The sequence below is a fragment of the Cebus imitator genome, unplaced genomic scaffold (genome assembly GCF_001604975.1).
Source record: "Cebus imitator isolate Cc_AM_T3 unplaced genomic scaffold, Cebus_imitator-1.0 Scaffold321, whole genome shotgun sequence".
NCBI lineage: Eukaryota > Metazoa > Chordata > Mammalia > Primates > Cebidae > Cebus > Cebus imitator.
In genome coordinates this window covers 1,894,340-1,911,797 of record NW_016107636.1, presented here as the reverse complement: position 1 = coordinate 1,911,797, position 17,458 = coordinate 1,894,340, and the positions used below count along the sequence as shown (strand labels likewise).

The window sequence follows — 17,458 nt, the reverse complement described above, 5'->3', positions numbered from 1 at the left end:
AAAATACAAAAATGAGCCAGGCGCAGTGGCGGGCACCTGTAATCCCAGCTCTTCAGGAGGCTGAGGCAAACAATTGTTTGAACCCAGGAGACAGAGGTTGCAGTGAGCCAAGATTGCACCATTGCGCTCCAGCCCAGGCAACAGAGTGAGACTTCATCTCAAAATAAATAAATAAAATAAATTATTATAATGTAAATTGGGATATTACTGCATTTAAAGAACAAAATTCTAGAAAAAAAGAATATTATATCTATATGCCAGGTATGGTGGCTTATGTAATCCCAACACTTTGGGAGGCCAAGGCAGGAGGATTGCTTGAGACCAGGAATGTGAGACCAGCCTGGGCAACATAGCAAGACCCCTGTCTCTACACAAAAAATTAAAATTAGGTGGGTGGGGTGGTGCATGCCTGCATTCCCAGCTACTTGGGAGGCTGTGGCAGGAGGATTGCTAAAGCCCAGGAGTTCAAGATTACAGTGAGTTGTACTTGAGCCTAAACAATAGAGCAAGACTCTGTCTCTTAAAAGAAAAGAAAAAGATTATCTTTCTTAAAATGAATTAATTTTTAAAAACACTTTCTACATAGATAGAAACTTCATTTCGCTTCTACTCTTGGCTTATGTAAAAGAAATGAAAAAAGGAGGCTTAAAAGGACATATTCCCAATAGAAATTTTCAGCACATACCTTGGGTACAACTATTCTGCATCTATAGCATTATTAATGAAAGAACATTAGGTACTCTAACACATTAAGTCAGCAAAAAAAAAATGCTGTTATGTTTTAAATAAAATCTAGAATGAGCCCTGGAAAGTATACTGGTCATCTTATAACAATTTAAACAAAGCTGGTAGAAGGGTTTCCTGGTTAACCTTCAGTTAATTAGAATACACCATTCTCCCAAAACACTCATTAAAGTTTTATACTATTTTCTTTAAAATTTTATTAAAAAGACAAACAGCAAAATACTTTCAGTATTAGTAATTCCAAACATAATAGGTTAAAAGCAAAACAAATGCATACCTCTGATAAATCAGAAGACTTTTTCCTTTTTCCTTCTGTGACGATTTCTACAAAAACCAAAGACATGGTAAAAATTATAATTTAACATCTAAATGAGATAAACAGCTTGATAAAGAAGATTCTTTCACATTCATCCCTTGTTTTAAATTAACTTGTTAGATTTAGAATTTACACTGATACATTTTACAGAAATTGAAGAGCTAAACATAAAAGTCAAAAAAGTTACGTCTCAGAAGAATAGCAGATCCTCACAAAACGTCTCCAGTAAACAATATACAGAGATAGATATAGATAGATATACATAGATATATATGATGACAATAGAAAAGAAAAAGGAAAACTTGGCTTTAAGAACTAAACAGAAATTCCCTGGCCAAAGACTTCACGATCAATAATAGAACCATTTGATCAGACAAATTCTTATGATGGGGGAATTTAAACCAGGTGAAATTCTAGAAGTTAGAAGCTGAGAATATTCTATAAAAACACTTTCAGTTCTACTGCATATGTAAGCAAACTGTGCAACTGGGAACAGCTTAACTCTCTTTTACTCACCAACATTTTTCAGATTTGCTGTGGATTTTTCTTTTATGAGTTCTTTCTTCCAATCAGCAAATATTAATCCAATGTCTATCATGTGCCTGACACTGTGCTAGGTATTGAGTACAGTATAGTGTGCAAATTAAAGTCCAAGCTTTCCTAGAACTTATAGTCTACAGGAATATATCACAGATTTTACTTAAAAAAATGGTAGAGATTCATATATATAGTCACCATCACCTGCTTATGACAAATACACAACTGCAATTCTATAGGAAAGGGATGATTTTAAAAATAAATGATGCTGAAGCAATCTGATAACCAAATGGGGTAATAACACCCTTGACTATCTCACACCATACACAAAATTAATTTGAAAGAAATCACACATTTAAATGTCAAAGATAAAAACAAATAAAGCTTCTAGATTTAAGTAGGAGAGTATCTTCATGACCTTGGGGTAGGCAAAGATTTTTCAAACAGGACACAAGTATACTAACCACAAATGAAAACATTAATAAGCTGTATTTCATTAAGGGTTAAAATTAAGAACTTCTGATCCTTTTGCAGCTCAAGAGCATGATGACTGGGTGTTCACACCCATCTGTGAGACGTGCCACCTTGAAAGCTTGTTACCACATCAGCACATTACCTGTCTGACATGAAAGAAAAGAAGCACATGGATTGGCTTCTTTTTTTTTTTTTTTTTTTTTTTGAGATGGAGTTTTGCTCTTGCTCCCCAGGCTGGAATGCAATTGCGCGATCTCGGCTCACTGTAACCTCTGCCTCCCAGATCCAAGCGATTCTGCTGAGGAAGGAGAATCCCAAGAAGCTAGGATTACATGCATGCACCACCATACCCAGCTAATTCTGTATTTTTAGTAGAGATGGGGTTTCTCCATGTTGGTCATGCTGGTCTCAAACTCCCAACCTCAGGTGATCCGCCCACCTCAGCCTCCCAAAGTGCTGGGATTATAGGCATGAGCCACTGCGCCAGGCCTGGATTAGCTTTGAGAAAGAAAAAAGAAAAAAACGAGTCAGGCATGGTGCCTCATGCCTGTAATTCCAAAACACTTTGAAAGGCCAAGGCGGGAAGATCACTTGAGCCCAGGAGTCCAAGACCAGCCAGGGCAACACAGTGGGACCCGATCTCTACAAAAATGTTAACTAGACATGATAGTATATGCCTGTAGCCCCAGCTACTCAGGAGGCTGAGGTGAAAGGATCACTTGAGCCTGGGAGGTCAAGGCTGCAGTGAGCCGTGAATGCACCACTGCACTCCAGCCTGGGTGACAGAGTAAGACTCTGTCTCGGATTTTAAAAAAAAACAAAAAAAAACTTCTGTTCATCAAAACTCATCAAGAGACTGAAAAGGCACGTCACAGATTAAGAGAAAAATATTTATAATACATGTGTTTGTGAAAGAATTCATAACCAGAAATACATAAAGAACTCCTACAAAGCAAAAGCAAAACAAGCATATCTTCAAAATGGGCAAAAGTCTGAATAGGCACTTCACAAAAAAGAATATCCATGTGGCCAAGAAACATATCAACAGGTGCTCAATTTAATAATCATTAGGGAAATACAAAATTTAAATGGCAATGAAAACCATTAAACAGCTTTTAGAATGGGCAAAAGTAAAAAGATTGACAATGCCAAGCACTGGTGAGAGGCTGGAATTAATATGCTCTTGCTAAGAGTGTAAATGAGACCATCTGCTTCACCAGTATCTCTACTGAAGTTAGACACCTGCCTGTGCAATGTCCAACAATTACTCTTTTAGATAAATAACCAACGGAAATAAAAATATTCACGTATTTTTGTTTCTAATATCCAAAAACTGGAAACAATCCAAATATCCATCAACAGGAGTACAGGTGAACATATTCACATAATAGAAAACTATACAGCGATGTAAGATAATGAATTACTGCTATGCACAATATGGATACATCTCACAGGCATGTTCAAAAAAAAAAAAAACAGATGCAGAAGAGTGTATGATTCTATTTCTCTGAAATTCAAGGAAAGTTAAAATAAACCTATGGCAATACTAGTTAAAACAGTGATGAGGGCCAGGCATGGCGGCACACGCCTGTAATCCCAACACTTTGGGAGGCTGACGTGGGTAGATCGCTTGAGCTCAGGACTTTGAGACCAGCCTGGGCAAAATAGTGAAACCCCATTTGTATTTTTTAAAAAGCACAAAAAGTAGCCGAGTGTGACGGTGTGCACCTGTACTCCCAGCTACTAAGTAGGCTGAGGTGGGAAGATCACTTGAACCAGAAATTGAGGCTGCAGTGAGCCACGATGTTACCACTGTACTCTAGCCTGGGCAACAGAACAAGATGCTGTCTCAAATTTAAGAATAAAAAAAAGGTCGCTGAATATTATATACTAAAGATATGTGTACTATATGGTACTTAAAATCAGAAATAACTAATAATAACTAATGAAATACAGACTACCCAGAAATCTATATTGCTGAAATGATTTATTCCATGTTCATAATATACCGCACTAGTTCCACTATATGTATTTCCTGAGCAATTATGTAATGTTTTCCAGATCTAAAAAATTATTTTCACCTCTATACTTAACTTTTTGATAACTTGAAATAAATTCAATAAACTAGTACTTCTCAAGTTGACTACCAACAATAAAGAATTTTCTAAATAAGCAGTAAGAAAATCTTTATCCCGTGGCCGGGCGCGGTGGCTCAAGCCTGTAATCCCAGCACTTTGGGAGGCCGAGGCGGGTGGATCACGAGGTCAAGAGATCGAGACCATCCTGGTCAACATGGTGAAACCCCGTCTCTACTAAAAATACAAAAAAATTAGCTGGGCATGGTGGTGCACGCCTGTAGTCCCAGCTACTCGGGAGGCTGAGGCAGGAGAATTGCCTGAACACAGGAGGCGGAGGTTGCCGTGAGCCAATATCGTGCCATTGCACTCCAGCCTGGGGAACAAGAGCGAAACTCCGTCTCAAAAAAAAAAAAAAGAAAATCTTTATCCTATAGAAATTCACTTTTTTTTTTTTTTTCTAAGACAGAGTCTCACTCTGTGGCCCAGACTGGAGTGCAGTGGCACAATCTCAGCTCACTGCAACCTCTACCTCCCAGGTTCAAGCGATTCTCCTGCCTCAGCCTCCTGAGTAGCTGGGATTACAGGCACATGCCACCATGCCCAGCTAACTTTTGTATTTTTAATACAGACGGTGTTTCACCATGTTGGTCAGGCTGGTCTCAAACTCCTGACCTCATGATCCGCCCACCTCAGCCTCCCAAAGTGCTGGGATTACAGGTGTGAGCCTGTGCCCGGCCTAGAAATTCACTTTCTAGTAAATTTTAAATTTAGCAAAACACACGTCTATGTACATATACAACAGAACACTATTCAGGAATAAAAAAGGAATAAACCCATGTTTTTGCACTAACATAGATAGAATTGGAGACCTTCACCTTAAGTAAAACAACTCAGATTAGAAGCTCACAACTATAATCCCAACACTTTGGAGGCCAAGGCAGGATGACTGCTTGAGCCCAGGAGTCTGAGGCCAGCCTGGGACACATGGTAAGATCCTGTCTCTACAAACATTTATTTAAATTAGCTGGGTACAGTAACACCACCTGTACTCTCAGCTGGTGGGGAGGCTGAAGTGGGAGAATCGCTTGAGCCATGGAGGTTGAGGCTGCAGTGAGCAGTGTTTGCACCATTGCACTACAGCCTGGATGGCAGAGAAAACCGTCTCAAAAGGAAAAAGAAAAAAGAAAGAAAAAGAACTCAGAAAGTCAAATACCACATATTCTCACTATAAGTTGGGGCTAAATAATGTGTGTACACATGGACATAGAGTTTAGAATAATAGCCACTGGAGACATGGAAGGAGGTCGAAGAAAGGAGGTCGAAGATCAATTCAACGAAATAAAACAACAAGGCAAGATTAGAGAAAGAAGAGTAAAAAGAAATGAACAAGGCCTCCAAGAAATATGGGACTATGTGAACAGACCTAATCTACGTCTGATAGGTGTACCTGAATGTGACGGAGAGAATAAATACAAGCTGGAAAATATTCTTTAGGATATTATCCAGGAAAACTTCCCCAACCTAGCAAGGCAGGCCAATATTTAAGTCCAGTAAATACAGAGAACACCACAAAGATAGTCCTCAAGAAGAGCAACCCCAAGGCACATAGTCATCAGATTCACCAGGATTGAAATGAAGGAGAAAAGGGCAGCCAGAGAGAAAGGTCAGGTTACACACAACGGGAAGCCCATCAGACTCACAGTGGATCTCTTGGCAGAAACCCTACAAGCCTGAAGAGAGTGGGGGCCAATATTCAACACCCTTAAAGAAAGGAACTTTCAACCTAGAATTTCATATCCAGCCAAACTAAGAGAAGGAGAAATAAAATCCTTTACGAACAAGCAAGTACTCAGAGATTTCATCACCACCAGGCCTGCTTTACAAGAGCTCCTGAAAGAAGTACTAAACATATAAAGAAACAACCAGTACCAGCCACTCTAAAAACATACCAAATGGTAAAGAGCATCGACACAATGAAAAAACTGCATCAACTAACGGGCAAAACAGCCAGCTAGCATCAAAATGGCAGTATCAAATTCACATATAACAATATTAACCCTAAATGCGTCTCTGATAAAACAGACTTTAAACCAACAAAGATCAAAAGAGACAAAGAAGGACATTTCATAATGGTAAAAGGATCAATGCAACAAGAAGAGCTAATAATCCTAAATATATACCCACCAAATACAGGAGCACCCAGATACATAAGGCAAGTTCTTCATGACTTACAAAGAGACTCAGACTCCCACACAATAATAGTAGGAGACTTTAACACCCCACTGTCAATATTAAACAGATCAACGAGACAGAAAACTAACAAAGATATCCAGGACTTGAACTCAGACCTGGAACAAGCAAACCTAATAGACATTTACAGAACTCTCCACCCCAAATCCACAGAATATACATTCTTCTCAGCACCACATCACACCTACTCTAAAATCGACCACATAATTGGAAGTAAATCACTCCTCAGCAAATGCAAAAGAAAAGAAATCATAACAAACAGTCTCTCAGATCACAGTGGAATCAAGTTAGGACTCAGGATTCAGAAACTAACTCAGAACCACACAGCTTCATGGAAACTGAACAACTGACTCTTGAATGTTGATGGGATAAACAATGAAATGAAGGCAGAAATAAAGATGTTCTTCGAAACCAACGAGAATGAAGACACAACACACCAGAATCTCTGGGACACATTTAAAGCAGTTTCTAGAGGGAAATTTATAGCAATAAATGCCCAAGTGAGAAGCAAGGAAAGATCTAAAATCAACACCCTATCATCAAAATTGAAAGACCTAGAGGAGCGAGATCAAATAAACTCAAAAGCTAGCAGAAGACAAGAAATAACTAAGATCAGAGCAGAACTGAAGGAGATATACAAAAAAACCTCCAAAAAAATCAATAAATCCAGGAGCTGGTTTTTTGAAAAGATCAACAAAATAGACCACTAGCAAGATTAATAAAAAAGAAAAGAGAGAAGAACCAAATAGATGCAATAAAAAACGATAAAGGGGATATCACCACAGATTTCACAGAAACACAAACCACCATCAGAGATTATTACAAACAGCTCTATGCACATAAACTAGTAAACCTGGAAGAAATGGATAAATTTCCTGGACACTTGTATCCTCCCAAGCTTAAACCAGGAAGAAGTTGAAACACTGAATACACCAATAACAAGGTCTGAAGTCGAGGTAGCAATTAAGAGCCCAGGTCCAGATGGGTTCACAGCTGAATTCTACCAGACACACAAAGAGGAGCTTCTGAAACTATTCCAAACAATCCAAAAAGAGGGAATCCTTCCCAAATCATTTTATGCGACCAACATCATCCTGATACCAAAACCCGGCAGACATACAACAAGAAAACTTTAGACCAATATCCATGATAAACATAGATGCAAAAATCTTCAACAAAATACTGGTAAACCAATTGCAACAGCATATCAAAAACCTTATCCAACATGATCAAGTAGGCTTCATCCCAGGGATGCAAGGCTGGTTCAATATACACAAGTCTATAAACGTAATCCACTACAAAAACAGAACCAAAGACAAAAACCACATGATTATGTCAATAGATGCAGAAAAGGCCTTTGAAAAAATTCAACAGTCCTTTATGCTAAAAACTCTCAATAAACTAAGTATTGACAGAACGTATCTCAAAATAATAAAAGCTATTTACAACAAACCCACAGCCAACATCATACTGAATGGGCAAAAACTAGAAGCATTCCCTTTGAAATCTGGCACTAGACAAGGATGCTATCTCTCACCACTCCTATTCAACATAGTATTGGAAGTTCTACCCAGAGCAATCAGGCAAGAAAAAGAAATAAAGAGTTTTCAATTAGGAAAGGAGGAAGTCAAATTGTCTCTATTTGCAGATGACATGATTGTATATCTAGAAGACCCCATCGTCTCAACCCAAAATCTCCTCAAACTGGTAAGAACTTCAGCAAAGTATCAGGATACAAAATCAATGTGCAAAAACCACAAGCATTCCTATGCACCAGTAACAGACTTAAAGAGAGCCAAATCAAGAATGAACTGCCATTCACAATTACTACAAAGAGAATAAAATACCTAGGAATACAATTAACAAGGAACGTAAAGGACCTCTTCAAGGAGAACAGCAAGCCACTGCTCAAGGAAATAAGAGAGGACACAAACAGATGGAGAAACATTCCATGCTCATGGTTAGGAAGAATCCATATCGTGAAAATGGCCATACTGCCCAAAGTAATTTACAGATTCAACGCTATCTCCATCAAGCCATCCCCATCTGTGACCTTCTTCACAGAACTGGAGAAAACCACCTTAAACTTCATATGGAACCAAAAGAGAGCCCGCATAGCCAAGTCAATTCTAAGCAAAATGAACAAAGCTGGAGGCATCCCACTACCTGACTTCAAACTATACTACAAGGCTACAGTAATCAAAACAGCATGGTTCTGGTACCAAAACAGAGATATAGACCAATGGAACAGAACAGAGGGCTCAGAAGTAATACCACACATCTACAACCACCTGGTCTTTGACAAATCTGACAAAAACAAGCAATGGGGAAAGCATTCCCTATTTAATAAATGGCGTTGGGAAAAATGGCTAGCCATGTGCAGAAAGCAGAAGCTGGACCCCTTCTTGACACCTTACACTAAAATTAACTCCAGATGGATTAAAGACTTAAACATAAGACCTAACAACATAAAAACCCTAGAAGAAAATCTAGGCAAAACCATTCAGGACATAGGCATAGGCAAGGACTTCATGACTAAAACATCAAAAGCATTGGCAACAAAAGTCAAAATAGACAAATGGGACCTAATCAAACTCCACAGCTTCTGCACAGCAAAAGAAACAATTATTAGAGTGAATCAGCAACCAACAGAATGGGAAAAAATTTTTGCAATCTACCCGTCTGACAAAGGGCTAATATCCAGAATCTACAAAGAACTAAAACAGATTTACAAGAAAAAAACGACCCGGCCTGGTGGCTCACGCCTGTAATCCAAGCACTTTGGAGGCCAAGACAGGCAGATTACCTGAAGTTGGAAGTTCAAGACCAGCCTGCCCAACATGGTGAAACCCTGTCTTAAATAAAAAGAAGAAGAAAACAAACAAGCCCATTCAAAAGTGCGCAAAGGATATGGACAAACACTTCACAAAAGAAGGCATATAGGAGGCCAACGCTCATCATCATGAGTCATTAGAGAAATGCAAATCAAAACTACATTGAGATACCATCTCACGCCAGTTAGAATGGTGATCATTAAAAAATCTGGAGGCAACAGATGCTGGAGAGGATGTGGAGAAATAGGAACACTTTTACACTGTTGGTGGGAGTGTAAATTAGTTCGACCATTGTGGAAGACAGTGTGGCGAATCCCCAAGGATCTAGAAATAGAAATTCCATTTGACCCAGTAATCCCATTACTGGGTATATATCCAAATAATTATAAGTCGTTCTATTATAAAGGCACATGCACACGAATGTTCATTGCAGCACCGTTCACAATAGCAAAGGCTTGAAACCAACCCAAATGCCCATCGATGACAGACTGGACAGGGAAAATGTGGCACACATACACCATGGAATACTATGCAGCCATAAAAAACGATGAGTTCATGTCCCTTGTATGCACATGGATGAACGTGGAAACCATCATTCTCAGCAAACTGACACAAGAACAGAAAATCAAACACCACATGTTCTCACTCACAGGCAAGCGTTGAACAACGGGAACACATGGACACAGGGCATCACACACTGGGTTCTGTGGGGGGGAAATAGGGAAGGGACAGCAGGGGGTGGGGAACTGGGGAGGCATAACATGGGGAGAAATGCCAGATATAGGTGATGGGGAGGAAGGCAGCAAACCACACTGCCATGTATGTACCTATGCAACAATCTTGCACATTCTTCACATGTACCCCAAAACCTAAAATGCAATAAAATATATATTTTTAAAAATTAAATGATGTTCCATAAGCCCGTTCTGAAAAAAAAAAAATTAAATGATGTAAGCTTATAACTTAATAAACTATATCTAAAGCAAAGGTTAAAAAAAATTAATGACAGTCCTTGTCACAGTGTTAATAGCATAGCAGCAGACATTAAACAATTCAGACAGCTGGAATCTATGATGGAATCTGATAAACATCATATAAGAGGGACAAATACCAGTAAGAGTGAAGAAACAGGTGTAAATTTGAGTTAATTAAGGAAATGGTTCTTGGAAAGGCACAACTGAACTGGGCTTGGGCTGGGCATGGTGGCTCATGCTTATAATCTCAGCACTATGAGAGGCTGAGGTGGGAGGATCACTTGAGGTGAAGAGTTCAAGACCAGCCTGGGTAACACAGTAAGACCCATCTCTACAAAAACAAAAAAAAAAAAAAAAAATAAAAAAAAAAAAAAAAAAAAAAAAAAAAAAAGCCAGTCTTCTGCTATAGTTCATCTAGCAAATAGGCAAAAAATAAATAAATAAATAAATAATAAAATAAATAAATAAATACAAATAGCCAGGCACAGTAGTGCACACCCATAGTCCCGGCAACTCGGGAGGCTGAGGTGGGAGGATAGCTTGAGCCCAGGAGTTCAAGGATGCAGCGAGCTATGATCGTCCCACTGCACTCCAGCCTGAGCCACAGAGCAAGACCCCATTGAAAAAAAAAAAAAAAAAAAAAAAAGTGGGCTTTGAAGAATAAATAAGGTTTAGATAAGCAGAAATGAGGGAAGCCAGGCACAACCCAAGGGTGAGTTACCAATACAAGCACACATAAACGAGGATGAAACAGCCCACATCAGTCAGACTCACAAGTTAATGAAAACCCAAATGAAAGTTATTCATCAGGAAGGCATTACACCAGAATTCTAGTCTGGATCTTTGGAGCTACTCAGTCTTATTCATAACGCATTCTCTGTGTTAACATGCCCCCATAATTTACTTTTCAATCCTCTGCCTTCCATCATCAGGCCTAGCAATCACCACCAAGATGTCAATCTCTATAGCCTATCACCTTGCTATCATCTCACCTCATATAATTCGATTCTACCCTCTCATCTACATCTTCTCCATCTCTTCCTTAGTCCACTGAACTCTTTTCCAAAGTCAACACAGCTTCCTTAAATTTTAAATATTTTCCTTGAACTTCTCCTCCATTTTAGGTTAACTGAATATCAGCTTTTTAGTAACGTATTATACTACTTTGTTAAAACTCTCCCACTTGTAAAATAGAAGTAGAGGTTAACAATCTCCATTGTTTCCTGTGGGGAGAGGAGAAAAAAAAAATCTCCTTCCTCACCATATTCTGACTTTACTGCAATAATTCCTCTTTTAAAATCACCATAAATTGGATACATTCCCATCACTGAGCTCACAGCTGTAAACCCAGCACTCTGGGAGGCCGAGGCAGGGGGATCACAAGGTCAAGAGATCGAGACCATCCTGACCAACATGGTGAAACCCCATCTCTACTAAAAATACAAAAATTAACTGGGTGTCGTGGCATGCACCTGTAGTCCCAGCTACTCGGGAGGCCAAGGCAGGAGAATCGCTTGAACCGGGGAAGAAGAGACTGCAATGAGCCAAGATTGTGCCACTGCACTCCAGCCTGGTGATAGAGCAAGACTCTGTCTCAAAAAAAAAAAAAAAAATTGGTGGATATATTCCCTTGCTCATGTTTATGATGGCCATCTACTGACCCAGGATACTCTCCAACATGTCTAGACTACTCTGATTCTTGGTTCACAGTTTACCTCTCTGTCATCAAAACTTACCATCTTTCTAAAGCACTAAAACATCCATTAATCAACTTACTCAAAAAGCAGTGGACTCATCTTCATTTAATGGAACGAACTTCTACATATCTCCATCTCAGCAATATGCATTCAAGAATGGCTTTAAGGAAAACCGTTCCATCACTCAAGTTCTCAAATGCAAACCTTTCATTCTATAAATACACTGTCCTTTGACCCCTTGACTTCCTCACTCCCACTAAAGCCATTCTTTGCCCTTACGTCTTGCCACACCCTTTAACTCTAAGTAAAACTAAACTCATTTTTTTTCCCCAAACTCTTTCTCCTGTACTGCGTGGCACTACTAAGTCACATAGTAGTAACAGTTCCAACTACTACAAAACTCACACTTGTTTTAACTAAGACTGCAAGAGTACTTAATATGTAGTCATCCCTAATTGACTTACCTTTCATTCCCAGTACCAATAAAAAGCCCCTTTCTCAAAAGATTACCTTACTATTTCATTTAGAAGCCATAACTGCCTCAGCTTCTCAAGATTTACCGGTATCTTTATCCATCTTCTCTCCTTTCCCTATGTCTCACCAAACTGTTCTTTGATGCTATCCCCTCTCTCCCATTTCTACTGGGACCTCACTCCATTATCTCCTACCTGATATACACGCAATCTTTCCTTCTCCACCAGCCCCTTTCCTGCTCCCTACCAACCTGATTTGAGTCTCTCACCTTCTTAAAACAAACAAGCCTTTCTACCTAATTTCCTACTCAAGCTTGTTCTAGAAATCTTTCCTTCCCATCTCATTTTACCAGCTTACTTTTGCTGCCCTCATTTCCTCACCACCACTCATTCCTCCGGCCTGTTGAAATTTGGCTTCTGTCTACTACCCTACTAACCATTCTCACTGCCAGTAAAAGTGGTCTCCTAATTGCCAAATCCAGCACCCTCATGCTACTTTAGCTCTCTGAAAAGTCTTTTTTTTTTTTAACTCTCCTCTCTTTCTTCCCAATCCTGTCACATTCCTAATCTACCTAACTGCTCACTGTATCTCTTCCTCCCGACTTTGAAATTAGTTGTGGCAGGGCACAACGGCTCACACCTGTAACCCCAGCACTTCCAGAGGCCGAGGCAGGCGGATTACCTGAGGTCAGGAGTTCGAGACCGGCCTGGCTAACGTGGTAAAACCCCATTTCTACTAAAAATACAAAAAAATTAGCCAGGCATGGTGGCATGCACCTGTAATCCCAGCCACCCGGGAGTCTGAGGCAGAAGAATCACCTGAACTCGGGAGGCGGGGGTTGCAGTGAGCTGAGATGGCACCATTGCACTCGAGTTTGCACAACAAAAGCAAAACTCCATCTCAGAAAAAAAAATGAAAATGAAATTAGTTGTATGTAACTTAAGACCTTCCTCACTCTTTGATTCACAGTAGCTTTTAAAAAGTTTTAAATAATAAAAGAAAACAGAAAAAAAAAGACCTTCCTCACTCTATAGTATTTCTGTGGACATTTCCATTCATTCCAATGACTTCAACTAAGATCTCTGCAAATAATGCAGCTTTATCATAACCAACTGTAAGTTCTCATCTTGAGCCTCAATTATCGTTCATTACACTTCCAAGGCAAAGGAGACATCACCTGGACCTACTGCAACATTTAAGAAAGGTATACCATCAGGGACACTAGTCCCTCAAGATGAAACTGGGGAAGGAAACACACACACACACACACAAAAAAAAGTAAAAACAAAAAATAAATTAATTAAAATTTTTAAAAATAAAGAAAGAAACTGGGGAAGGAGGAGAGTTTCAAAATGAAGCACATTTGATAAACGCTGCATGCTCATTCTCTTGGAGACTTACAATGTATAGCAGCACATCAAAGGCTCTGAAAAATTCTTGCAGTGAAGAAAATTTTCTAACCACAATTATCACATTTATTTGTCCATAGAACCTTTTTTAAGTAAGTCCAATTAATGTCCTGTAGCAGTAAATGAAGTTAAAACTATAGATTATGTAATTAGAGACCACATTTTGAATTCTCACACTGTTTCTTACTAGCTATTACTAATCTTTATCCTGCCCCTAAATCCCAGTTTTCTCATCTGCAAATGAAAAACAATTACAAGGCTTTTGTAAATATTGAAGTTTGTAAAGTTCTTAGCACAATGCCTAGTGCCTAAGTACTTAAAGAACATATGTATCCTTAACTGCAAATGAAAGTGACACAGGTCTCCAAGAATGCTGCCTGAAGCAATCAGCTGCAAACGCTTTCAAATTTACTTGAAGTTTCCGGTTTTCATCAAAAATTCACTTGAAAATTGCAGTTTATGGTTCTAATATAGTTCTGTCATATTTTTGTTGTTAATCGCTTTTAACAGTCATTCTCCCTTGCTCCCACACACTTTATTATTTCATTCAACTACAGTTAACCTGTCTCTGATGCCAGTCATTTTTTAAAATGTATGACCATAATATACTGCTTTTGGTATATTATAGTTATCAGTTATGTGAGTTACAAATACATGTATTTAGTTTAAACCAGCTGGAATTAGGTTTCTGCTACTTGCAATTGAAAAAGTTCTGAGCAGTAATACACTGTGAACATTTTACAGTTCTTCCTCGTTTAGGAGAAGGTTTAGGGCAGACTAATGTAGTCTCACAGAAAAAACTTCCAATTTTGTATTTTATCTTCTCTCTGCTGCTACCCACCTTCCTTCTACCTCTTCTTCCTATTTTATTAATCAAACTCTTCTGTATACTTGGGAAACTTTGATGACTATAAATGTCACTTCATGGATGGGTGCAGTCACTCACGCCTGTAATTCCAGCACTTTAGGAGGCCAAGGCAGGTGTATCACCCATGGTCAAGAGTCCGAGACCAGCCTGGCCAACATGGTGAAACCCCGTCTCTACTAAAAATACAAAAATTAATCAAGTGTGGTGATGGGCGCCTGTAATCCCAGCTACTTGGGAGGCTGACGCAGGAGAATCGTTTAAACCTGGAAGTAGGAGGTTGCAGTGAGCAGAGATCATGCCACTGTGTTCCAGCCTGGGTAACAGAGCAAGACTCCGTCTCAAAAAAACAAAAAAAAAAAGTCACTTCATTTGGGTTCCAGTTGGCAACAACTTACAACGAAATGGCAACTGCATGCATACAACCATTACACAGAATCAACCAACTGATCATGTTATATTTCTGAGAATTTATATCCGGATGTTAAACATACACTAGTAAGGAAGGCATAGAGGCTGTCAAGACCTAAAATCTAAAGTATAAAATAAAAAAGCAACAATAACAAAAAAAAAAGAAAAGCAGAAGCGTACTTAAAAATTAATTTGTGCACATCTTAAAACCAGAGGCATACTGGAGAACAGTTAGGTAACATTAGAACTGAGAATGGATTTTATTATACCTGCCTTTTCAGAAAGGGCAGCTCCAAAAGAGAGACCATGAGAAAAAGAAAATAAGAAATAAACAGAGATATAACTAACATAAATGTCAATGTCTTTTAAGGATTAAAAGCTTTATTACCAAAATTCACTTCTCAGGACTACTGACATCAAGTTACTGTGCTAAATAAATAAATCTAAGTGTAATCAGGTCAAGGGGATGTGACTTGAAGTACGAGGCAAACATCTTGCCTTTCCTCCCCAAAAATGTATTAAACGTAGATGAAATGCATTTATTTTTAAAAAGTTGTGCATCTTAAACGAAGATATGATTTTACCTGAAGTTCTCTGTTAGGAAGCATGGAAATGCACCAGCTAAGCATCCTGCATTTTCCTAACGTGTCCATTTTACTTAGAGGTTTGGTGGGGGGTGGAGATTATTAAACACTCATCAGCTGGAGGCATATACATACATATATGTATAAATATACATATATACATGTGCTTTCAAAGGAAAAAACTATTATCTCCAGAATACACACCAAAAACATCGATAGCATTTGACTGCCTATGAAAAGGGATTTCAGGTTTTTAACTGCTTCAGTGTCCCCAGCGATCCATAATCACTCTCCTTGGCAATTAAGGTTGAAAGAAGTTTGAGACGCACTGCCACAGGGCACTCCTAAATGAAACTGGAATTGTTAACAGTGTCTCTGCAGAAATCAACGGCACCATAAGAAACAGAAAAATGAAATGAAATAATTGATTCATTGGGTGTTAGCTTTCGTACTGGACCGTAAGTAGGAGAGTCCTCACCGTCTCCCCCTCCCATCCACAGGACTTAACACAAGGACTTGAGGACCCCTTAACGGATGAAGTGTTTGACAAAAACTTCTCGACTGGGAGGAGCTCTACCTCACGTCTTTATAACTCGACTTTCTTGTTTCCAAGACGCTGTACACAAAGCTGAAGATAACCATTTAAAACAAAATAACAAAGTAATTTCCAAAACGAAAATATGCCGAAAATAAAAACACAACGAAAGCCCGGCTTGGAATCCTTTGTTCGACTTTCCAATCACTTCTGGAAGACGCAGAGGAGGCTGGAAAAGAAGAAGGCTATGAGGCGGGCCTGCTGGGCAGAACCAGACCCGGCGGGGCACTGCATCAAAGAAAAGCGGTCTCGCTCGCAAGCCCCACCTGTCCTCCCCAGCAGCAGCTAGAGGCCGAGGGGAAGAGGAGGGAGCGGGGAAGGGACGCAAAGTCGAGAATCAAAGGAAGACAGGAAAGTGGGGTCAGGCGCTGAGAAGCCGAAAGGAAACTGGAACATCGGTGGAATTACGAGGAAGGCGTGGCAGAGAGTGGCAAGCCAACCGGGAAGATCCGCGGGCCGATGAGACTCGAGGGGGTTCGCGGGAGGAGGCAAAAAACGAAAGGGGCTTTGAGGTGAAGAGCGGCCGAGGCTTCGATGACAGCTCGGACCGGGTCTTCGACTCGAGGGGCGGGGGCGACCCGGGAGCCTTCCATTGTGCTCGCCCCCTCCTCTCCCCGCCCCCGCCCCCGCCCTCGCGGCTCCGGGCCGCAACCCCAGCTGCCGCCTGCGGCTCCCGTTCGCGGGGGTAGGAGACAATATGCTCAAGCGTCCTCCGACCCTTTCTCACCGGAGGAAGATGGCCGTCGCCCGAGCTTCCTCTTCTCCATCTTTTCCTGCGGCTGAAATCTCAGTTGCAGGCGCTGTCACCTCAAGACCCCTCCGGCTTGGAGTAGGGAGGGGGAGGGGAAAGGGAAGAAAAAAAAAAAAGCCTGCAAACTGCGAAACGCGCCTGCGCTAGAGCTGTCGCCGGCGCCTTGACCGGAAATCAGCCGCTCCTCCCACCTTCAACCGGAAGTCACTTCCTGGGACTTTTCTCTGTGGGTCGCTTCGTCCAGCGTTTTTTTTAGTGGCGTTTATTTCATGATCTGAGCCCCTCTGGGGAAGTGAACCCCCTGGGTGCGCGATTTTAGGTTTGTTGACTTGAAAGATTAGATTGACAAAAACTAAAAGGGGAAAACAGGAACTCCTACCGGTTCGCTGGATCTCGCGAGGTGGCCAAATAACTATGAAAACAAAACGTTAGCGTTTGCAGTATTGCGTTCCTCACAGCCTCTCT

At 40.1% G+C, this 17,458-nt stretch overlaps 1 protein-coding gene, 1 long non-coding RNA gene and 1 other non-coding gene across 6 annotated transcripts in view; 1 reads left to right on the top strand and 2 right to left on the bottom strand.

The window, feature by feature from the left end:
• Positions 1–17,398, bottom strand: part of SENP7 (SUMO specific peptidase 7) — a 201,395-nt gene extending 183,997 nt beyond the window's left edge. For 2 of the 4 annotated variants that reach the window (XM_017504344.2, XM_017504347.2), the window contains exons 1-2: positions 16,970–17,398; positions 1,022–1,068 (exon numbers count right to left, since the gene is read on the bottom strand). In XM_017504344.2, the coding sequence (XP_017359833.1) occupies positions 1,022–1,068; positions 16,970–17,009 (87 nt within the window). In that variant the 5' untranslated portion in view covers positions 17,010–17,398. The remainder of the gene's footprint in view (positions 1–1,021; positions 1,069–16,969) is intronic. The other 2 variants (XM_017504348.2, XM_017504352.2) reach the window with 2 other exon arrangements.
• On the top strand, positions 2,120–2,223 carry LOC119467716. The gene has a single exon (XR_005196312.1). It is a non-coding gene; the product is annotated as a small nucleolar RNA U13 (small nucleolar RNA).
• Positions 15,091–16,963, bottom strand: LOC119467712. The gene is made up of 2 exons (XR_005196306.1): positions 16,509–16,963; positions 15,091–16,411 (listed from the first exon to the last, which is right to left on the bottom strand). It is a non-coding gene; the product is annotated as an uncharacterized LOC119467712 (long non-coding RNA).
• Positions 17,399–17,458: the final 60 nt, after the last annotated feature.